Raw genomic sequence first — 24,749 nt, 5'->3', positions numbered from 1 at the left:
CCCTTATATTTCCCTAAAAAGAAGATTACCATGGTATTTGGTGATTAAGATCTATTAAAAGTTTGTATCTCTGGCATGGTCTAAAATATCCATAATATCCCGATATTTCTATTGAAATTTCCGTGTTTTTGGACTACCGATATTTTTTTGGACTACCGATATTTCTGATATCATCGATATTTTAGACCTTACTAAGTCACTCATGTATCATACCATGCAATGTATAAAGTGTAAAATATTGTACTAATTCATTATATATAAATGATTATGGTGTGTTTAAACTTCTTTCATTAATTACTACATATTTTCTACACTCACAATATTTGTTAGCTCGCTATATAATCAACTTAAATCAGTTATATCTATTATGCAATGCATTTCCTTCCAATTTTTTTGTGAGAAACTAATAGATAATTGACTAAATAAACATCCTGTAAAGTTTCAATAAAAATTTCCAAGTTTTTCTTACAATTTCCGTGGTTTTTATTCAATTTTTATCGATATCGATAATATCCCGATATTTCCATCGAAATTTCCGTATTTTTGGACAACCGATATTTCCGATATCATCGATATTTTATACATTGATCTCTAGTGATTGAATTCTTAAACGACGCAACATGAAAATCGACTAACAATAAATAAATAAAACAAGCCTTAGTCCTATATTTGATAAAGTCGAATGGATATAGAATTGTAAATGAGTCGACTCAAACCGAATAGCACTACTATATTTAAGTTTAAGTTGCTTCTTGTACATGCCAATCTCGAGCGAGTTTAAAAAAATTGAACTCAAACTGTTTCGAACTATTTATTATATTATGTTGATATGATCTTTCTTTTAAATAAAATTTTCTTGATAGTGCATTTAAATAATAGAATATAGAAAAAATCAACATTGTAATAATATTTTTCCAAACATGCCACTTTAAGAGCAACTCCAGCCCAAGCACATAGGCTGGTCCAAAGTGGGAAAAATAGGCTAGCACCCCTTAAAACCCCTCCAGCCGATCCAAATAGGCAAGCACCCAATCCAAGCCAGCTTTTAGGCCGACCCAAAACGTATTGAGCAATGTGTTGGACTATGTGACGTCACGCTGGCGTCAGCCGGCAGTGATGCCTTTACTTGGCTTTGCTATGGATGGTGTTTTGGACCTTGTTTGTTTTGCTGCCTGGGGATTTAATTTATCAGATATAGGAAGGTGCAAATGTAGCATGCTCAAGTAATGCACGTTAATGCTCCGTGGGTTTTACCCATCTGCTATTGGACGAGGGGGAATTGGCATTGAACTCGGCACCTCAAGGGGTAAGGGTGAATGCGGTTTAACTAAAACTGAGCTACGAATTCCTTGCGTAATAGAAGCATTTTTAACTTATAATTCGGGACCTCAAGGTGCAAGGGTGAATGCGTTTTAACTAAAATTGAGCTACAACTCCAGTTTAGTAAAAACCTTCTGATTCTAATTCTTTCTTAATCCAATTTCTCCTCAATTGAATTCTCCTCATTTTGATTGCGGATTAATAAACGAGTCATCATTGGTTTTGGAGAAGGAGATAAGTTAAGAGGGGTGGAAATTACGGTGTTTTGATGCCTCTTGAAGCAAATAGTTTGCCCATATCTATGGTTGGTATCATATGGCCATGTGACATACAAGGGAAGAAAAAAATGTGAGGTTGGTTGGTTTTATTGTCCATTTCAAGTAGTAAGAGATTTGTAATTTGCGTAGAAGATGGAGAATAACGGAGAAGAGAAATAATAGCACTGCAAAAGATTGACTGAAGAAACTGGTTGATAGAGTTGGTATATATCAGTAGTTGTGACTTGGGAGACAAGTCTACTGACCTTAAAAATATGTATTTAGATTTTTATTTTCCATTGTATACAATGATTTAATCCGTCGAAAGTAGTTCATGCTCCAAGGGCCCCCAATTCCTGAATTAGAGAAGTTAAATCTGAGAAAGACGAACCACCTTCTTCAACAGCCCTCATTGCCATCTCTCTAAACACCCTGGCTCTGCCTTTCATTCCCTCTGCTTCTTCACTCGCTATTACTTGATTTACAGCCTTTTCTATGGCTTCCCTCTTCACACTGGCTTCCTTCTTCACATCCAGAAATGTACCTGCACCCCATTGTTTAGCACCAACAGCAACTCCAGTTTTCAGTACCTCAGTCACAAACTTCCCATTGTAAAACTGCTCAGCCGACGCGGGCCATGTGATCATTGGCACCCCAGCAGACACTCCTTCAAGGATGGAGTTCCACCCGCAGTGAGTCACGAAGGCTCCGATTGCTTCGTGCTCAAGAATCGGCACTTGCGGAGCCCAACCTCTTATAATTAGTCCTTTACCTTCCATTCTCTCCTCAAACCCTTCGGGGAGCCACTCTTCTTTATCGTTCTTTTCTCTCTTCACAACCCAAATGAATTCCTGCCCAGAAGCCTCAAGCCCCGCTGCAATTTCTAAGAGCTGAGAGTCAATGAAATTGGTCGTACTTCCGAAACATATGTAAACAACTGAATTGGGTTTCTTAGAATTAAGCCAATTCAAGCACTCGTGCTGATCAAGGGTGGCTTCGTCATCTGCTGCCTTATTGGCTGACGAAACCGGGCCTATATGCCATGCCTTCCTCCCAAACACTGTCCTGTAATGGTCTGCAAAAGCCGGTTCAAGTTCATAAAAGCTGTTAACAATGAACCCATAGCTCTTTTCCCCACTCTCCCTCGCCTCTTTAAGCAACTTGGTGATTTCAGGACTTTGCTTGGGAACAGTCGGCATTTGGCTTCTTGTCAGCTTGATCTCAACTGGAACATTAGGAATAGTAAAAACTTCTGAATCAGATGACAGCTTCGCGTGAGGCTCATACAACGCCACACTACGAGAAGCACACAAAGCGAAAAAACCCATGCCATGAAATATGATCCTGGGAATATCAAACTTGGCTGCAACATCCGTTGCCCAAGGAAAGAACGTGTCTGCAACAAGGCAATGAGGGCGGTGTTTGTCTAAAATCTGCTCAATTTGTGGTTGAAGAAGGAAGGTGGCTTTGATGAACTTTTCGTTCATCTCCGTGGTGGTAACTAAGCTAGCATTTTCACATTCTTGAGGCAACCCTACTTCCTCAGTTGGGAACTTGATGACAAGAATGTCAACATCAAAGCCCAATTTCTTGCTGCTTTGGATTGCCTTGGAAAAGAGAGGTGCATTGAGAGAGGTGGCTATTAGGGAAGATTTTACACCACGAGAAGCAAATAGTCTGGCAATGTTTATAAGGGGTACGAAGTGGCCTTGAACCATATATGGGAAGAAGAAAATGTGAAGCTGCTTATGGGATTTAGTTTCCATGAGGACTTGACAGAATGCACAAAGCAGCTCCAACCTCCAATGATGGATGGTGATGATCGATGAAGAGAGTTGATACTAACCAGTGAGCTGAAGGATTCAATATATTACTTTGAGACTAGGGATTTTTCCTTTTTTTTTTTTTTAAATTCATCTTCTGCAAAGTGGCGAAGACTAAAATGGCTTTGTTATGTCATTGCATACGTAGATCATTTTGTCCACATTAGAGTTTGAATTCTTTACCAAGGTATTTGGTGATTAAGATCTATTAGGCTTCGTTTGGTAGGACTGTACTAACTATTTCAGTCGGATAAGATAAACAATCATCGGATAGCACTGACTAAATTAGTTTGACGTTTGATGTAATATCGGACTAGATATTGACTATTTAATATTGTGTTTAGTATTGTACTGGATAAATTGTACTGTTATTATTTTTATGAAAAACAACTTCCATCAGCACTGAACCCATCACAGCTAACAAGCGAAAGAGCTTTGAACCCACCAAAACAAACACCCAACATCTCCAGACTCTCATCAGTCACCGTTATCCTCTTCAGCCGGAGCTCCTCCAGCAGCGGATACTCGGCGACAAACGCCTCCAGCCACGACCGGACATCGGAGCCCCAATGGTCGGGGACCAGATTGAATTTCGCGAAGCGCGGAACCAAATACGAGATTTGAGAGAGTTAAACCTGAAAAAATGGAAAAGATTTTAAGTTTTGAATTTTTAATGGTGGGATGTGGCATTGACATGAAGATGAAAGCTTTGGATGAAGAGAGAGATGAACGTGAAGATTTGTGGAAAGAGAAGGGCCAACCCAAAGACCTTTGCGTATTAGAAAATGAATAAAAAAGGGAAAAGAAATTGACAGAATATATAGTTTACACCTTCCAAAGGCAAAGGCTGCAGCTTGATCAACTCACTATACTCTACGAAATAGTCCCTGCAATTCCACTACCACCTCAAGTTCAGAAAACAAGCACGGAAACAATATCAAAAGAAAGCACAGATTTTTACACACCCTTTTAGCATCACAAACTAGTTGTACACTCCAATTCACAATACATTACACAAAAACATATGAGACGAATATCGTAGAATAGAACCTGCTTAAATTAAGTTCTCATTTTGAATTGGAGTGTTCAACTAATTGATAACAACTAGTATGTGAAATTCTGTGTAAAAATTCCATCGTAATTAGTAAAGACAACCACTAAATTTAAGTTCTCATTTTGAATTGGAGTGTACACGGTGTAACCAAAGGTTTTGTTCTAATTAGGGCATTTTAGTGATGCTCTGTTCATTGGCCTTCATTGAAAAGTATGCACTTATTACACTCAGCCAAATGCCACACAATTGGAAGACAAAATTACAGAGAGTAACAAAGCAGGTTCAATCCCTTAATGTGTATAGCCAACACATTACACAAAAATACGAAACGAATATCGAAAGAAAGCACCGATCTTCAGCCACCTATTTAACATCAGAAACTAGTTCTACGCTCCAATTCACAATATACAGCCAACACGTTACACACACTACCACTTCTTTAGTTAATCTACTCTCTTTCAGACCAAAGATCAAACATTTCATAAGCATATATTTGCTCTGCTCCCGGACCCCACCCACCTACACATTCATGATTCATATATACTAACACAGATCAGATAGTGGATCTGTGGATGGCAAAATTATTTAATGGACAGAGACTTCACAGAGTCAAAGAGAGTACAATTACAAAGTACAAACCTCTTCGACCAAGAAGAAGAGGACTAGCGGCTAGCCTCCAGAGTCCAGACCAGAGCTTTACACGGAGAACAGAGATGTCGTCGCCCCGCTCGTCGGTGCAAGTTGCAACGGTGAACATAAACTAGAGTGCAGGTGCAGCAGAGAGTTGATCGATGCTTAAGGAACAAGAGCGGGCCGAGCAGCAGGATTAGGTATTATTGAAGTGAAGGTTCTGATTGCTGAAGGAGCTGATCATGTGAGGGTTCTCACGTGAGTGAGGTTTCAAAATTTTTTAATGGCTTGGCTCAAAACGACGTCGTTTTGGCCAAGTCATTTTGAAAACAAAATTGGCTTTCTTCTTCCTCTTCCTGAAACGCACAGCGTGCAGCAGCCACCATGGCTGCTGTTCTTCTCCATCACTGCCCAGACTAGGGTGGTCCTTGAAGATCCTCACAGCCATTTTTCCGAGCTTCGGGTGGTCTCGGGACCACCTGGTCCCTTAATAGATCTGCCCCTGTCTGTCACCAGAGCCTTTGATGGCGGTTGGGATGGAGGGAGGGAGAAAGAGCAGCAGTACCTTGGTTGTGGTTGATAAGGAGTTCACAATGCGCTAGAGAAGAGAGGGTTGGAGAAAAGTGGACGCCCGACCAATTATACCAACCTATAGGAGAGGATAACTAAGCGGGTATAGGCTGTATTAAATTGGTGGCACCGGATTGTTTTATCCGGTGATTATTTAATACAAACGGACACCAAACACCGTACTCTGTATTATTAATACCATCTAGTGCCTTATACGGTATGTCAAACGAGGCCTTAAAGGTTTGTATCTTTGGTGATTGAATTCTTAAACGATACAACATGAAAATCGACTAACAATAAATAAATAAAATAAGCCTTAGTCCTATATTTGATAAAGTCAAATGGATATAGAATTGTAAATGAGTCGATTCAAACTGAATAGCACCACTATGTTTATGTTTAACTTGCTTCTTGTACGTGCCAAGTTCGAGCAAGTTAAAAAAAATTTCAAATTCAATAATGAACTCAAACTGTTTCAAACTATTTATTATAATATGTTGATATGGTCTTTCTTTGAGGTAGGGGATCCACTCTAGATCCCTTCCATCAAATTCTCTCATTCAAAGAATTCAGACTCTTGAAATTTGATCAAACTACTAAAATTATTAAACTTTTAAAGTTGTTCCATGTTAGTAGCCATTGAATTAAATTTCAAGGGTTTAGATTAGTTGATGGGAAGTATTTGGTGGAAGGGTTCCGAAGACGATCCCTTTCCTTTCTTTTGAAAAAAAAAAATTCTTGATTAGTACATTTTAATAATAGAATATAGAAAACATAAACATTGTAATAAACTTTTTCCAAGCATGCCACTTTAAGATAGTCACATAAATGTATACTAGCAATACTGTTTGCGCGTTGCTGTGGGTCTGAAAACTACTGGACATAAAAGAAGAAAATAACCAGTGCAAACTTGTAGTGAATAATTTGTAATTAACAGGTTTTTAGTATGTTCATGCTATTTAAACACAAAAATTATAATAAGAAAAAGAAGTAGAGTGTTGGTAGAAAGTGATGTAATTTGCGGCATACCTGTAGTCAAGTATGTGTAATCGATTTTAGTTGTGAACACCGGTAACATGTACAACTCAGAGAAAAAAAACAGCAGAAACTGAAGAAGAAAATGATGTGCACATAGAATATACTGCAGTACCTATAAATTAAGGCTAGAAGTGTTTTAATATTGATATAAATTTGTGGTGGAGAATTATGCATAAAAGGATAACTGCTTTTATGAGTGTGAGTATATAAAACGGCAAAACGATTATTAATAATTAACAAAATGTTTGAAGTAAAAAAATATACATTTGATGTTGAAATTCGAGATAATAAATGTAGTTGTAACTTATTAGAAGTGTTTAAATTGGCATTAACTGGTCTATAACAGTTTGTCCAGTTATATTGAATATCTTTAGACCTTGTTACGATACGATGCTACAGGAAAACGAAGAAAAAATTATATAAGCTACTAGAAACAATATATAATTGTAAATGTAAAGTTGTGTCATTTGATTCTTAATAAGCATGTAAATATACCGTTTGGATATGAAGAATTAAAAAGCATATAGAGTTGTACACTTAGTTGAGGTAAGAGTTTAGATGATAGGAATCCATGCTGATAATTTGTTGAGGAAAACAAAACTTGAGTTTGATGTTGTTCTAGCAGATGGGAATAGACAGAAAGAACAAAAGGAAAAATATATAATAAAAAGGAGATGACGTCCAAAGTAAGGTTCTAAAAAACGATAGGCGCTAGTCGGGAGGCGGACTAGGGCCTAAGGTGCCTAGGCGGATTTAGGTAAATTTCTTATATATTTTATGAATTAATTTAATTTACTATATCAAATGTAAATAATTATTGACTAATATGTTATTTCTTATAAAAGAACATACATATGTGAATGTTTTATGTACATATATGATACGCTTGCCTAGAAAAAAAATATTATCTAAATAATTTATAATTTATATAAGATTTACACACACACACACAAAATAAATATCCCGAACTTTTAAACCCACCTACTCAAACCGTCCACCTCAGCTTTGCTCTTTCACATCACCCGTCCACTTGGGTGGTTTTCATAGTTAAAACCATCACAGTCCAAGGTTTTTATAATTAAAACCATCTGCCTTTCACCTTGGATTTGAGACACCTCTGCAGACGAGCTACAGATGGTTTCTTAATTAAAACCGTATGAAATGTTTAAGTCTCTCTCTCTCTTTCTCTTTGCGCTCTCTCTTCTCTCATCTTCACAGACGAGCTGCAGTTCGCTGGCAGCACTTTTTCTTCCCTCATCTTCACATAGATGAGTTGCAAAAATTCACCGGCAGTTTCTCTCTCTCTCTCTCTCTTCGCACTCTCTCTTCCCTCATCTTCACAGAGACGAACTATAGAAATTTTCTGGTGCTCTACTGCTACGTACGAGATCGGATGTTATAGATTCAAACCCGCCTAGACTGCCGCCTAGCCCGCCTCAGGCACCTAGTGAGCGTATAGGCAGCCGCTGATGTACTCCCCGCCTAACCGAACATTTTGGTCTAAATCGAATCGGAGCTCCGCCACCCAGCGCCTAGGCAGCCGCCTAAACCAATTTTTAGAACACTGGTCCAAAGATTGGAAAAGCAAGTTAAAAAGTAAATTTATGTTTTATACCGACTAAAATGATTGTCAAATTTGCAGCAAGCTATCTTTGAATGAGTAAAAAATAGGGTAAAAGTTGTAGGCAAATTTGATGAGGTGAACCGGAGAAAATTGAAAACCAGTATTAAAAATGCATCAAGAACATGAGAATATGGTGTAAAAAGATATGTAAGCCAGTTTTGTACTGATTCAAATGTAAAAATGGGAAAAATGATGTTCAAAGATGGGTCAGATAGAGCTGATTAGGCGTCTCTGTGTAACACAGAGATATTATTTGCTCAATTATTTCAGTTTTGATCATTTGGATAAATAATCATCACTTCCATATTTTCTCTTCAAATGAATAGACTGTTACCAATTTATAGACAGAGGCCTTCTTCTTTTGGGCTGCTTTGAATGCATGATTAATTACTTGGCTGATGACCAAGAGGTTTAAGATGGATATCCAAAAGTATAAATTTAGATGTTCTAACCAAATATATACTCTTTCCACATGGTTTAATTGAATCAAAGAAGACCGGAGGAATAGGGGAATTGTTTAATCTATCTAACGAATAATGAGATGTTGCATAGATAGATCTAACAACCGCCCTATTGCTAATAGGTAATTTGGCTTAATTGAGGCATGTGGAATGGGTCCATTTTTAGTAAGAGTGTTTTGAATAATGCTTTTGGATGTCTAACTTAACTTATCAATGCGTAGACAGGTAATTGGACATGCATTTAGACCAGATGAAAAGAAGACAATCTGTATATATATTGGTAATAGTCAATTCCCCTGAAGAGAAATGTTAGTAAAGATTGAATTTAAAGGTAAAATATTAATGAAAAAAAGTAATAAATTCTGAATATTAACATACCATTGGTTGTTGTACAGATGTACCTATAGAAGAAACAGAGGAGTTAATCGATCTGTTTACTTGATTTTTACCAATAAAGAAATTGATATTAATATGCTTTTTGAGGAAACACAATGTTTTCATGTATATGTTCTACAAACTAATACACGTATAACGAATCATCTCCTAAGGTGATCTTTTTTGTTGTTATCTAGGAAGAAACTCATTGGATCATGCAATTACAAATAGAAAAACTGTTTAAAAGAATAACAAAGATAATTTTTGCAGTACATGGAAAATAAAAACCTTGTTTATTTTGCTGCTTGGGATTTAATTTATCAGATATAGGAAGGTGCAAATGTAGCATACTCAAGTAATGCACGTTAATGCTCCGCGGGTTTTACCCATCTGCTATTGGTGGAGGGGGAATCGGCATCAAACTTGGCACCTACAAATTCGTTGCAGAAAAGAATCATTTTTAACTTATAATTCGGGATGTCAAGGTGCAAGGGTGAATGTGTTTTAACTAAAATTGAGCTACAACTTCAGTTTAGGAAAAACCTTCATAGGAATCTGATTCTAATTCTTTCTTAATCCAACTTCTCCTCAATTGAATTCTCCTTAGTTTGATTACGGATTAATAAATGAGTCATGAATGACTTTGGAGAAGGGGAGATAAGTTATGAGGCGCAGTGGCGGAGCCAGGAATTTAGACTAGGAGGGGCCTTTAAATCATATAAAAAAATTAGACAAAAAATATAGCAATATAACTAATGAGAGAAAATTAAAGGTTCCTTTTTTGTATTGGCATGGAAAATTTTAATCAAACAAAACTGGTAGATCTTTAACATGTATGAAAAATTTAGTATTAAATAATTATATCATAAAAACAGAACTTGTTACGAGATTAACAATAAAGTTAACATTAATTTCAAACCAAAATTTAAAATTATGGCTCAATACTATTATTATGAGATTTTTCTTCAACATAAATTAACCTTGTTTCATATCAACTAACCAAAAAAAAATTGCTGATAAAGAACTTGGAGGAGGTTCACCAACAAGTTTCGAACCCCTAATGTGCTTGAACACAAAAACCCCTTCAACCACCGAGCCGCATATTCTTTAGTTACCAAACCAACAAATAAAGTAGATAAACTAATATTTCAGAATAGGCCCGTGCCCATCTTGGTCTCCATGTGGCTCCACCACTGATGAGGCGTGGAAATTATGGTTGTTTTGATGCCTCTTGAAGCAAATAGTTTGCCCATATCTATGGTTGGAATCATATGGCCATGTGACATACTGTTGTGCCTTGGCCCGTTCGTCAGTGCGGAAGCGAGATTCAGATTACCTCACTAAAAAAACCCTCAATTGAACAAAATAAAATACAAGAAATAAAGACATCGAGAAATTTACAAGGTTTGGCAAAAAATCTACCTACATCTCTGGAGAGATATTGCTCTTCACTATGAAAATAACAATATAAGTTACACATGAGTTAAAATCGACATAACTCAATTCCAAATCTCTTGTACACCCACTCACAGAATTTTCCCAAGAGCCTCACTTTACCCCAAGAGTTCTTTCACTAGAAGATCTTTCACTCTAGCTCTCTTGATTTTCTCTCAACCCATGTTCAACCTTTCCCATAGGAGAGCGGGATGCTCTCCCACTTGGATGCTTCCTTGATGCTTACTCTCTCACTCGGCAAGCACACCTAATGCAAGCATTTCCTTGCATTAAATAAAGGCCAAGCTATCATTATTCCTATACTAAAACCCAAATCCGGGTGTACTGTTCACGGACAGTAAAATGTCAAAAAAGCCTTTCGCTACTGCTGAGTTTGAGGCTTTTTTCCCTGTTTAGAACAGTGAATTTACAGTTTTGCCCCTCATTTGGTGCCATCTACTGATTATGCTTGGCTTGGACTTTTTTTCACTTTTTTTTATTGGTTGTATTTGTTTTTGCTACAGTTGCAACACAATTTTGTCAAGCCCACGTGTTGGTCATCGTGTGGCACTTTGTTTGGGTTTTATTTTCTTCCATTTTGTTTCCTCTCATGTCCAACTTTGCTTCGCGGTCGCTTTCTCACCCGTTTTGTTTCCTCATTTCCATCTTTGGCTCGCAGTCGCTCTCAGAGCTTAAATCCTTTTTGCCACAAAAATTTTTACTTCAGGTCGTCGCAAATTTTTGCACTGTTTCTTTCAGTCGGTGTTTTGTGCAATTCTCTGGGTGAGCTATATAATTTATATATTTGCTGTTAGATTTTTTTTGGGGCAAATTTTTAGATTTGTTGTCTTTAAGCCCTAGTTTGGTACTGAGGTGATTTTGAAAAAAATGGCTATCAAAAAAAGCTTGGAGCTTTTTTATGTTTGGTAAACATTCAGCTTCAGTTTTTTTTCACAATTTTGGGTGAAAAAAAAGCCAAAAACACAAAGTTGCAAAACCCAGCTTTGAAAAATTGGCTTTTTTTTCACATCTGTTTTACATAAAAGTTTATCAAACACTATAATACTATTTTTTTTTTCAAAAGCACTTTTACAAAAAAGTTTACCAAACACTCTGCTGCTTTATTTCACAGCTGCTTATTCTCACAGCACAACAGAAATAGTTTTTTTTCAAAGCACAACAATACCAATGGCTGGTTTGGTATTGCTGTGCTTTGAAAAAAAAGCTGCTTCTGCTGTGCTGTGAGAATAAGGAGCTGTGAAATAAAATAGCAGAGTGTTTGGTAAACTTTTTTGTAAAAGTGTTTTTGAAAGAAAAAAAGCAGTATTATAGTGTTTGGTAAACTTTTATGTAAAACAGATGTGAAAAAAACCGGTTTTTCAAAGCTAGGTTTTGCAGCTTCTTGTTTTTGGCTTTTTTCACCCAAAACTGTGAAAAAAAAGCTGAAGTTGAATGTTTACTAAAACAAAAATAGCTCCCAGCTTTTTTTTATGCCAGCTTTTTTCAGAATCACCACAGCACCACACCAGGCCCAAACCAGCCTTAAGACCCGTTAGAACCCATTGGATTGGTTTTTTTTTTTCTCAGGGTGAATAGCTTCTCCACCAGTTAGCACTGCGAGTGGGCAGATTTCATGGTCCTCGTCACCGGAAGATCCACCTGGCACGTCAAGAACTTCGCTCAACCCCCAATTTACAAGGCAGGTCCGAATTTCTTTCTAATTTCAATTCCTAATTTGTGTTTGGTTGCCGAGAATCGAAGGGAAACGAAAGAGAGTGAAACGCTGAGTCTTATTGCCTACTGACTAGAAAAAAGGAGTGAAATATTATCATTTGTTGGTAACATATTTCCTTAATCTGTTGCAACTTTGATGTCGCTGTGCCCCTTTGTCAAACTTTGTTTTGTTTATTTTTTATTTTCTCTGTGCAGCTTTTGTAAAATTGAAGTGGGAGTTTGACGGATCTTGATCAAGCCCGAAGTTTATTGACGAAGAGAACAACGCCTTTTGTAATATTTGTAGTCATTTACGCACAGATTCATAAAGTGGTGTTATTTTTATGGAGGATCATTGTTGATCTTTTGTATTGTTAATTTCGCAACATGTGGGTTGCTTGGAGACCACCAGGTTATATGCTTTTGTTGACTTCGATGACAGTAGAGATGTAGAGGATGCAATCCGTGAATTAGATGGTATGTTTAGTACTTGGCTGTTGATTTTTAATATGGGGTTTTCTTAGTTTGTATCATGGGAGAAGCATAAGTTCATCGGCAACGTTGTTTGTGAAGCAGTATAATTGAGCTGAACAATGAATGATGGTATTTGTTTTGAGATGCATATTTCAAAATCTTCCTTATGGCCAGGGTGTTTAAATTGCTTAGGGAAAATGATGAATGAGACTTCAGAAATTTGCATTGGATTTGATTCGAGACTGTTGCTCTTTTGGCATGAAAGTTCGCAAAATAAGAGAGGCAGGCACTGCATTAGGTTTCGAAGACCCAATGAAGAAGTAAATGAATTTTCTCAGAGGGGAGAGAGAGAGAGGGAGAGAGAGAGCGTAGCGGGAGACTGACCTCTAAACAGCAAAGCAGAAACGGAGTTTTGAGTCAATTAAGCTTAGCCTTTTGTAATCATTGCTTCATTGTGGGTAAAGCAATTTCATATTTATAAAACGAATAAGGGATTACGATGTAGAGCTTTTGAATTAGGGTTCGAATTATGGATTTACAAATTGGGGATATGGAGATTAATTTTTTATTAGGGTTTTAATTTTGAGAAATGAGGATTTCCTTGGCACAAGAACATGAATTAAACCCAGACATCCTCAAAACTACAAGCAAGAAAGTTTGTTTCATATCATATTTTCTGTTTTCATAAATATGGAAGAATCCAACTTATACATTAGTTTTCTAACAAAAAGCTCCCAAAGTCAAAAAAGCAAACCCACTTTTTCTTTTCTTTTGTAGTACTTGTCTGCAACTTTCAATGCAGTCCACAGACATGTGATATTTCTACCGCAAGCAAACACACAAAGTCACAAATTATCCACTACCGAAAACACACGATCACTTCCTTGTTGCCAGCTCAAAATATATGCCAATCACAACACATACAAGGGAAGAAAAGAGATTTGTAATTTTCGTAGATGATGGAGAGTAACGGAGATGAGAAATAATAGCACTGCAAAAGATTGACTGAAGAAACTAGTCGATAAAGTCGGTATGTATCAGTTGTTGTGACTTGGGAGACAAGTCTACTGAGCTTAAAAATATGTAATTAGATTCCTATTTTCCATGGGATACAACAATTTAATCCGTCGAAGGTAGTTCATGCTCCAAGGGACCCCAATTCCTGAATTAGAGAAGTTAAATCTGAGAAAGACGAACCACCTTCTTCAACATCCCTCATTGCCATTTCTTGATTTACAGCCTTTTCTATGGCTTCCCTCTTCACACTGGCTTCCTTTTTCACATCCAGAAATGTACCCGTACCCCATTGTTTTACACCAACAGCAACCCCAGTTTTCAGTACCTCAGTCACCAACTTCTCATTGTAAAACTGCTCAGCCGACGCGGGCCATGTGATCATTGGCACCCCAGCAGACACTCCTTCAAGGATGGAGTTCCACCCGCAGTGAGTCACGAAGGCTCCGGTTGCTTCGTGCTCAAGAATCGGCACTTGCGGAGCCCAACAACAACAACAAAGCCTTTTCCCACTAAGTGGGGTCGGCTATATGAATCCTAGAACGCCATTGAGCTCGGTTTTGTGTCATGTCCTCCGTTAGATCCAAGTACTCAAGTCTTTTCTTAGGGTCTCTTCCAAAGTTTTCCTAGGTCTTCCTCTACCCCTTCGGCCCTGAACCTCTGTCCCGTAGTCACATTTTCGAACCGGAGCGTCAGTAGGCCTTCTTTGCACATGTCCGAACCACCGGAACCGATTTTCTCTCATATTTCCTTCAATTTTGGCTACTCCTACTTTACCTTGGATATCCTCATTCCCAATCTTATCCTTTCTCGTGTGCCCATACATCCCACGAAGCATCCTCATCTCCGCTACACCCATTTTGTGTACGTGTTGATGCTTCACCGCCCAACATTCTGTGCCATACAACATCGCTGGCCTTATTGCCGTCCTATAAAATTTTCCCTTGAGCTTCAGTGGCCTACGACGGTCACACAACACGCCGGATGCACTCTTACACCTCATCCATCCAGCTTGTATTCTATGGTTGAGATCTCCATCTAATTCTCCGTTCTCTTGCAAGATAGATCCTAGGTAGCGAAAACGGTCACTTTTTGTGATCTTCGCTAGATTGCTCCGGTCATTAGTGTGGATAAGTATATAAATGGATAGAGATAGGAAAGCAAACACAAGATGTACGTGGTTCACCCAGATTGGCTACGTCCACGGAATAGAGGAGTTCTCATTAATTGTGAAGGGTTTACACAAGTACATAGGTTCAAGCTCTCCTTTAGTGAGTACAAGTGAATGATTTAGTACAAATGACATTAGGAAATATTGTGGGAGAATGATCTCGTAACCACGAAACTTCTAAGTACCGGAGTGTGGTATCGTCTTGACTTGCCTTATCTGTCTATGGGTAGATGTGACATCTTCTCTGGAAGTACTTCCTCCATCCAGGGGTGGTATCTGTAACTGGTGGAGATGCACAAGGTAATGTATCAATTTCACTTGAAGTTTACTTGTAGTTTCGGCTTGGTCAAGCGCGATACAAACCATGTAGTAGGAGTCCCCCAAGTCGCCGGGCTAGGGGATCTGCTGAAAGATGTGACAGACAAGGTAAGTAATCAGAGCTCCGGCTGATTGTTCACATTCTCCCTATCTTGCAGGCAGCATGAAGGATAAAGAGAAGAAAAATGAGAAGAGATCATATGGGATACTTTTGCTTTTTAAGAAGTAACTTTCCACAGGCTTATTCTTGAACCGGGCTGGAGGGTTTTCTGGTTTCCTCCAGAGTATAAGGCCGACTGAAGAATTTAAGGGTCAAAACAAGTTCATCAAATCTAGAGTACGTTCGACCCTGCTGATATGGGATACTTTTGCTTTTGACAGAGTAGTGGATGTATCGGCACGTGTGCTGTTACGCTTGTCTCCACATGCTTCCTTGTATCCTTCTCACTTGCCCTATCTGTTCCTCAGGCAGATGCGGTATCTTCCCTGGAAGCATAAGATGTTGAAGATGAGTACTCGAGAGCAATGCCAGGTAAGTAATCAGGTAAGAGGTTCCAGGCAGTCAGTTCCTGGCTGGAAGCTTGATTCCAAGTGCTGACTGATTGCTCTATTTCTCCTTGCCTTGCAGGTAAGAACAAGGCCAAAGGAAAAGACAGGGAAAAAGCATGATATGGGATACTCTTGCTTTTAACCCTGATGATATGGGATATTTTTGCTCTAGTATAGCTTGTTTACAGAGGTATTATCGGGGGGAAAGAAAGCTGAATATTTCGAAAGGCTTCGTTGGGAGTGCCCTCTCAGATAAGAGAAAGGGTTGAGCATTTTTGCAAGTCTGCCTGTCCGTTAGGGCTGGAGGTCGACATATATAGGAGTCTCCCTAACATCAAGTAATAATGCTATTCCTTTACCCTGCTTGGTCATAGCACGGTAGTGGGAGCTGCCAGTTTCACATGTTTTAACTCTGTCAGAGCACTTTGAAAAAGTGGTCTGTGGTATCTAGAAAGCTGATGTTGCGTGTGAAGATTACAGACAAGCTTTATCCAAGGAGATCCAGCTCTTGAAGTTGGGAAAGTGGTGCCTCTTCGGTTTTCGAACAAGCACTCCTGTCGGGGATCTGGCTCTCGAGATTTGGAGAACGATGCCTCTTCGATTTTTGAGAAAGCAATCCTGCTGGGGGTCTGGCTCTCGAGATTCGGAGAGCGGTGTCTCTTCGATTTTTGAGAAAGTAATCATGTTGGGAGTCTGGCTCTCGAGATTCGGAGGGCGGTGCCTCTTCGATTTTGGAGCAAGCAATCTTGTTGGGAGTGTTTTCTCGAATGTGAGTAAAGGTTGGGCATGTTTGCTAGTCTACCTTGCCACGAAGCACAAAGGTTGACACACAGGGACTTTCCAATTATCCAGCAGTGGTACTGTTCCTTTACCCTCTCTTCGATTTTTGAGAAAGTAATCATGTTGGGAGTCTGGCTCTCGAGATTCGGAGGGCGGTGCCTCTTCGATTTTGGAGCAAGCAATCCTATTGGGAGTGTTTTCTCGAATGTGAGTAAAGGTTGGGCATGTTTGCTAGTCTACCTTGCCACGAAGCACAGAGGTTGACACACCGGGACTTTCCAATTATCCAGCAGTGGTACTGTTCCTTTACCCTTGTGGGTAATAATATGGTAGCTAGACCTTCAAAATTTATGTGTCTAAACTTTGTTAGTGTTGTTTCTTTGCAATTCTTTTACCCTTCTTGGTCAGAGCGATGTAGCGGGAGCTGCAAGCTTCACGTGTCTCAACTTTATCAGAGAACTTTGGCAAAGTTATCTGTGGTACCCATGAGTTACTGTTGCGTGTGGGAAGTGGGTGATTGAACAATACGATTCATGTGCTTTCTACTTCGCCAGAAATCTTCGACAGAATGCCCATAATTTCTGCAAAGCTGAGTGTGCGTGTGATAGGTGCTGACAAGGCTGGAAAAGTAGGTGCCTCTTCGATTTCTGAGATCGGCCCTCGTGGTTTCTGAGCAGCCCAGCTTTTGAGAAAGCAAACGCCTCTTCGATTTCTGAGATCGACCCTCGTGGTCTCTGAGCAGCCCAGCTTTTGAGAAAGCAAACGCCTCTTCGATTTCTGAGCAGGCGCCTCTTCGATTTCTGAAGCTTCGTCGAGTGCAGATTTTTATAGGGGCTGACATTAAGTTCCAAATGACACTTGAATATCCACCAGTAGAAGCTCCATTCTTGCACTTCTAAGATCTTGATTTGTCCGACCTCTTCTCTCTTCGACACCTTTGAAAATGTCTGGCCCCTCCGACCGTCGTTTTGACTTGAACCTTGTTGAAGAGGCAGCCCCGCCTTCTCCAGACAACATATGGCGCCCATCCTTCGTCTCCCCTACTGGTCCTCTTACCGTTGGGGATTCCGTGATGAAGAATGATATGACCGCTGCGGTAGTGGCTAGGAACCTTCTCACTCCCAAAGATAACAGACTACTTTCCAAACGGTCTGATGAGTTGGCTGTTAAGGATTCTCTGGCTCTCAGTGTTCAGTGTGCAGGTTCTGTGTCTAATATGGCCCAACGCCTATTTGCTCGAACCCGCCAAGTTGAATCATTGGCAGCTGAAGTGATGAGTCTCAAACAGGATATTAGAGGGCTCAAGCATGAGAATAAACAGTTGCACCGGCTCGCACATGACTATGCTACAAACATGAAGAGGAAGCTTGACCAGATGAAGGAATCTGATGGTCAGGTTTTACTTGATCATCAGAGATTTGTGGGTTTGTTCCAAAGGCATTTATTGCCTTCGTCTTCTGGAGCTGTACCGCATAATGAAGCTCCAAATGATCAACCTCTGATGCCTCATCCTTCTAGGGTTTTGTCCAGTACTGAGGCTCCGAATGATCCCCCTCCGGTACCTTCTCTTTCTGGGGCTCTACCGACTGCTGAGACTTCTCCTAAGCAACCTTTGTGAAGGCTCCCTCTTGTTTGTTTATTTTGACTCAAGTATATGTACATATTTGTAACTTATCGGGGATATCAATAAATAAGTTTTCCTTCATTTCAACGTATTGTGTTAAATACACCAAAGCCTTCTTCGCTAAGTTCTTTGAATTTCTTTTGTTGAAGCTTGTATGTTGAAGCTTTGTGAGTGGAGCATGTAGGTTGAGGTAGTGTTCCCTTAATTTCCCGAGTGAGGAAAACTTCTCGGTTGGAGACTTGGAAAATCCAAGTCACTGAGTGGGATCGGCTATATGAATCTTAGAACGCCATTGTGTTCTGTCCTGTGTCATGTCCTCCGTTAGATCCAAGTACTCTAAGTCTTTTCTTAGGGTCTCTTCCAAAGTTTTCCTAGGTCTTCCTCTACCCCTTCGGCCCTGAACCTCTGTCCCATAGTCGCATCTTTTAATCGGAGCGTCAGTATGCCTTCTTTGCACATGTCCAAACCACCGTAACCGATTTTCTCTCATCTTTCCTTCAATTTCGGCTACTCCTACTTTACCCCGGATATCCTCATTCCTAATCTTATCCTTTCTCGTGTGCCCACACATCCAACGAATCATCCTCATCTCCGCTACACCCATTTTGTGTACGTGTTGATGCTTCACCGCCCAACATTCTGTGCCATACAGCATCGCCGGCCTTATTGCCGTCCTATAAAATTTTCCCTTGAGCTTCAGTGGCATACGGCGGTCACACAACACGCCGGATGCACTCTTCCACTTCATCCATCCAGCTTGTATTCTATGGTTGAGATCTCCATCTAATTCTCCGTTCTTTTGCAAGATAGATCCTAGGTAACGAAAACGGTCGCTCTTTGGTATTTCTTGATCTCCGATCCTCACCCCTAACTCGTTTTGGCCTCCATTTGCACTGAACTTGCACTCCATATATTCTGTCTTTGATCGGCTTCGGCGAAGACCTTTAGATTCCAACACTTCTCTCCAAAGGTTAAGCTTTGCATTTACCCCTTCCTGAGTTTCATCTATCAACACTATATCGTCTGCGAAAAGCATACACCAAGGAATATCATCTTGAATATGTCCTGTTAACTCATCCATTACCAACGCAAAAAGGTAAGGACTTAAGGATAAGCCTTGATGTAATCCTACAATTATGGGAAAGATTTCGGTTTGTCCTTCATGAGTTCTTACGGCAGTCTTTGCTCCTTCATACATATCCTGTATAGCTTGGATATATGCTACTCGTACTCCTTTCTTCTCTAAAATCCTCCAAAGAATGTCTCTTGGGACCCTATCATACGCTTTTTCCAAATCTATAAAGACCATGTGTAAATCCTTTTTTCCATCTCTATATCTTTCCATCAATCTTCGTAAGAGATAGATTGCCTCCATGGTTGAGCGCCCTGGCATGAACCTGAATTGGTTGTCCGAAACCCGTGTCTCTTGCCTCAATCTATGCTCGATGACTCTCTCCCAGAGCTTCATTGTATGACTCATTAGCTTAATACCCCTATAGTTCATGCAACTTTGTACATCGCCCTTATTCTTGTAGATAGGCACCAAAGTGCTCATTCGCCACTCATTTGGCATATTCTTCGTTTTCAAAATCTTATTGAAAAGGTCAGTGAGCCATGTTATACCTGTCTCTCCCAAAACTTTCCACACTTCGATTGGTATATCGTCTGGGCCTACTGCTTTTCTATGCTTCATCTTCTTCAAAGCTACAACCACTTCTTCCTTCCGGATTCTACGATAAAAAGAGTAGTTTCTACACTCTTCTGAGTTACTCAACTCCCCTAAAGAAGCACTCATTTCATGTCCTTCATTGAAAAGATTATGAAAATAACCTTTCCATCTGTCTTTAACTGCGTTCTCTGTAGCAAGAACCTTTCCATCCTCATCCTTGATGCACCTCACTTGGTTTAGGTCCCTTGTCTTCTTTTCCCTTGCTCTAGCTAGTTTATAGATATCCAACTCTCCTTTTTTGGTATCTAGTCGCTTATACATATCGTCATAAGCCGCTAACTTAGCTTCTCTCACAGCTTTTTTCGCCTCTTGCTTCGCTTTTCTATACCTTTCACCATTTTCATCGGTCCTATCCTTGTATAAGGCTTTACAACATTCCTTCTTAGCCTTCACCTTTGTTTGTACCTCCTCATTCCACCACCAAGATTCCTTTTGGTGTGGGGCAAAGCCTTTGGACTCTCCTAATACCTCTTTTGCTACTTTTCGGATACAACTAGCCATGGAATCCCACATTTGGTTAGCTTCCCCCTCTCTATCCCACACACACTGGGTGATTACTTTCTCTTTGAAAATGGCTTGTTTTTCTTCTTTTAGATTCCACCATCTAGTCCTTGGGCACTTCCAAGTCTTGTTCTTTTTTCTCACTCTTTTGATATGTACATCCATCACCAACAAGCGATGTTGATTAGCCACGCTCTCTCCTGGTATAACTTTGCAATCCTTACAAGTTATACGATCCCCTTTCCTCATTAGAAGAAAATCTATTTGTGTTTTTGACGACCCACTCTTGTAGGTGATCACATGTTCTTCTCTCTTTTTAAAGAAGGTGTTGGCTAAGAATAGATCATATGCCATTGCAAAATCCAAGATAGCTTCCCCATCCTCGTTTCTCTCCCCAAAACCATGTCCACCATGAAAACCTCCATAGTTGCCTGTCTCCCTGCCCACGTGTCCATTTAAATCTCCTCCTATAAATAACTTCTCCGTCTGAGCAATTCCTTGCACCAAGTCTCCAAGGTCTTCCCAAAATTTCTCCTTCGAACTCGTATCCAACCCTACTTGAGGTGCGTACGCACTAATCACATTGATAAGTTCTTGTCCTATTACAATCTTGATTGCCATGATTCTATCTCCTACCCTCTTGACATCTACAACATCTTGTGTCAAGGTCTTGTCCACGATGATGCCAACACCGTTTCTCGTTCTATTTGTGCCCGAATACCATAGTTTAAACCCTGAGTTTTCTAGATCATTTGCCTTACGACCAACCCACTTAGTTTCTTGTAGGCACATAATATTTATCCTTCTCCTCACCATAACTTCTACTACTTCCATAGATTTTCCCGTCAAGGTTCCTATATTCCACGTTCCTAAACGCATTTTGCTCTCTTGAACTCTATCCTTCTGTCCTAGCTTCTTCACCCTTCCCCGTCTAATAGGATCAAAGTACTTCTTTTGTGTGTCCCGTGTAAAGTTGATAGGAGTATATGCTCCCAAACAACTTTGAGTGGAGTCGTTCGAAAAGAAGTTTCTATAGCCCCCTTGCTCATTTAACACTGCATCCGGGTGCCGATGGAGATACAGCGACCCTTGCTCACTTATCATTGTGCTCGGGCCACACAGCGCGCCACTTACGGGTGACGCCCTAGCTTTAGCGCGATTTCGTTCTAGATTCATTTTCATAAGGATTCGACGTGATCATGGAGTGCCGGCTGTCGACTACCTGACGCCCTCCCCCTCCTCCTTTATCCGGGCTTGGGACCGGCAATGTAAGATAAACTTACACGGCGGAGTTGCACTTGCGGAGCCCAACCTCTTATAATTAGTCCTTTACCTTCCGGTCTCTCCTCAAACCCTTCGGTGAGCCACTCTTCTTTATCATTCTTCTCTCTTCACAACCCAAATGAACTCCTGCCCAGAAGCCTCAAGCCCCGCTGCAATTTCTAGGAGCTGAAAGTCAATGAAATTGGTTGTACTTCCGAAACATATGTAAACAACTGAATTGGGTTTCTTAGAATTAAGCCAATTCAAGCACTCGTGCTGATCAAGGGAGGCTTCGTCATCTGCTCCTCCCAATCACTGTCCTGTAATGATCTGCAAAGGCCGGTTCAAGTTCATAAAAGCTGTTAACAATGAACCCATAGCTCGTTTCCCCGCCTGTCATTGCCTCTTTAAACAACTTGGTGAATTCAGAACTTTGCTTGGGAAAAGTCGGCATTTGGCTTCTTGTCAGCTTGATCTCCACTGGAAAATCAGGAATAGTAAAAACTTCTGAATCAGATGACAGCTTCGCGTGAGGCTCATACAACACCACACTAAGAGAAGCACACAAAGCGAAAAATCCCATGCCATGAAATATGATCCTAGGAATATCAAACTTGGCAGCAACATCCATTGCCCAAGGAAAGAACGTGTCTGCAACAAGGCAATGAGAACGTTGTTTGTCTAAAATCTGCTCAATTTGTGGTTGAAGAAGGAGGGTGGCATTGATGAACTTTCCGTTTATCTCCCAGGTGGTAACTAAGTTACAATTTTCACATCCTTGAGGCTTTGTTATGTCATTGCGTATGTAGATCCATTTTGTCCACATTAGAGTTTGAATTATTGGGTGAACCTGTCCCATTTGAGAGATTTTTCAGTGTAACCGGTACATCATGTAGTACATCACGTGTCACTATACAACTTATGAGATATATGTTGTTGATGCACAAAATTAGTGAAGACTTTGGTATAACAGAAAGTGCCAAGTTTGTGACCTTCACTAGATTGCTCCGGTCACTAATGTGGATAAGTATGTAAATGGATAGAGACATAGAAGCAAACACAAGATGTACGTGGTTCACCCAGATTGGCTATGTCCACGGAATAGAGTTCTCATTAATTGTGAAGGGTTTATACAAGTACATAGGTTCAAACGCTCCTTTAGTGAGTACTAGTGAATGATTTAGTACAAATGACACTATGGATTATTGTGGGAGAATGGTCTCCTTTTATAGAAGAAAGTTTCTAGCTTTGTTCTGGCCTTGACACGTGTCATGCTGTGATTGGCCTTTGATGTTGACATGTGTCGCCCTGTGATTGGCCTCTTGGTGTTGACACGTGTTGCACTGTGATAGGCCTCCTGGTTGGAGGAAAACTCTTCTGGGTCCTTGACGGTATAACGTTGACCGGTGCTTGATAGTTTCAAGATTGGTCAAGTATGGTACAAACAGTGCTCCCCTAAGTTTCCGAGTAAGGGATGCTCCTCGATTGAGGACTTGTAAGATCCAAGACGTTGAGTAATCACGAAACTTCTAAGTACCGAAGTGTGGTATCGTTTTACTTGCCTTATTTGTCTCATAAGTAGATGTGGCATTTTCTCTGGAAGTACTTTTCATCCATCCATGGGTGCTATCTTTAACCGATGGAGATGCACAAGGTAATGTATCAATTTCACTTGAAGCTTACTTGTAATTTAGGGCTTTGTCAAGCGCAATGCAAACCCTATAGTAGGAGTCCCCTAAGTCTTTGAGCGAGGAGATCTGTCAAAAGAGGTGACAGATAAAGTAAGTAATCAGAGTTCTAAGCAGTCAATCTCATATTGAAAGTTTGATCTCGTGTTCCGACTGATTGTTCTCTTTCTCCTTGTTCTGTAGACATCAAAAATGACAAAGAAAAGGACATAAAGTAGAGATAATATGAGATACTTTTACTTTTGAAGAAATAACTTTCCACAGGCTTATTCTTGAACTGGGCTAGAGGATTTTCTGGTTTCCTCCAGAGTATAATGTCGACTTAAGAATTTGAGGGTCAAAACAAGTCCATCAAATCAATAGTGCATTCGACCTTGATGATATGAGATACTTTTGCTGTTGATAAAGTAATATATGAATCGGCACGTGTTCTGTTACGCTTGTCTCCACATGTTTCCTTGTATCATTCTCACTTGCTCTATCTGTTCCTCAGGCAGACGTGGTATATTTTCTGGAAGCACAAGATATTGAAGATGGGTACTCGAGAGCAATGCCAGGTAAGTAATCAGGCAAGGGGTTCCAAGCAGTCAGTTCCTGACTGGAAGCTTGATTCCAAGTGTTGACTGATTGCTCTCTTTCTCCATGTCCTTCAGGTAAGAACAAAGGCAAAGGAAAAGACAGGGAAAAGCATGATATGGGATATTCTTGCTTTTGACCCTGATGATATGAGATACTCTTGCTCTGGTATGACTGGTTTGCAGAGGTATTATTTGAAATGAAGAAAGCTGAGTATTTCGAGAGGCTTCGTTGTGAGTGCCCTCTCAGATATGAGGAAGGGTTGAGCATTTTTGCAGGTTTGCCAGTCCATAAAAGATAGAGGTCGACATATATAGGAGTTTCCCCAACAACAAGTAGTAATGTTATTCTTTTACCCTTCTTGATCATAATAATATGGTGGGAGCTGCAAGCTTCATGTGTTTTAACTTTGCCAAGCGCAATACAAACCCTATAGCTGGAAAGCTTGTGTTGTGTGTGAAGATTGCATATAAATTTTATCCAAGGAAATCTGGCTCTTGAAGTTCGGAGAGTAGTGCCTCTTCAGTTTTCGAACAAGCAATCCTGTTGGGGATCTAGCTCTCGAGATTTGGAAAGCGGTGCCTCTTCAATTTTTGAGAAAGCGATCTTGGTGAGAGTCTGACTCATGAGATTCAGATAGCGATGCCTCTTCGATTTTTGAGAAAACAATCTTTGTGGAAATCTGGCACTTGAGATTCGGAAAGCGGTGCCTCTTCGATTTTTGAGAAAGCAATCTTGGTGGGAGTTTGGCTTTAGAGATTCG

The 24,749-nt window shown here is 40.0% G+C and overlaps 1 protein-coding gene, 1 non-coding gene and 1 pseudogene across 5 annotated transcripts in view; all 3 read right to left on the bottom strand.

The window, feature by feature from the left end:
• Positions 1–22,581, bottom strand: part of LOC126628871 (UDP-glucose flavonoid 3-O-glucosyltransferase 7-like) — a 29,644-nt pseudogene extending 7,063 nt beyond the window's left edge.
• LOC126628209 (UDP-glucose flavonoid 3-O-glucosyltransferase 7-like) overlaps positions 1–24,749 on the bottom strand; it is a 44,319-nt gene that overhangs the window by 7,063 nt on the left and 12,507 nt on the right. Inside the window, exon 2 of one of the 4 annotated variants that reach the window (XM_050297821.1) lies at positions 1,972–3,377. In XM_050297821.1, the coding sequence (XP_050153778.1) occupies positions 1,972–3,343 (1,372 nt within the window). In that variant the 5' untranslated portion in view covers positions 3,344–3,377. Of the gene's footprint in view, positions 1–1,971; positions 3,448–24,749 lie in introns of those variants that run through there. The other 3 variants (XM_050297820.1, XM_050297822.1, XM_050297823.1) reach the window with 3 other exon arrangements.
• Positions 8,519–8,621, bottom strand: LOC126630871 (small nucleolar RNA Z103). Its single transcript, XR_007626145.1, has one exon. It is a non-coding gene; the product is annotated as a small nucleolar RNA Z103 (small nucleolar RNA).

Source organism: Malus sylvestris, chromosome 7 (genome assembly GCF_916048215.2).
Source record: "Malus sylvestris chromosome 7, drMalSylv7.2, whole genome shotgun sequence".
Taxonomy (NCBI): domain Eukaryota; kingdom Viridiplantae; phylum Streptophyta; class Magnoliopsida; order Rosales; family Rosaceae; genus Malus; species Malus sylvestris.
Note: the sequence above shows the minus strand (reverse complement) of the source record. Positions and strands in the feature narration are given on the sequence as shown.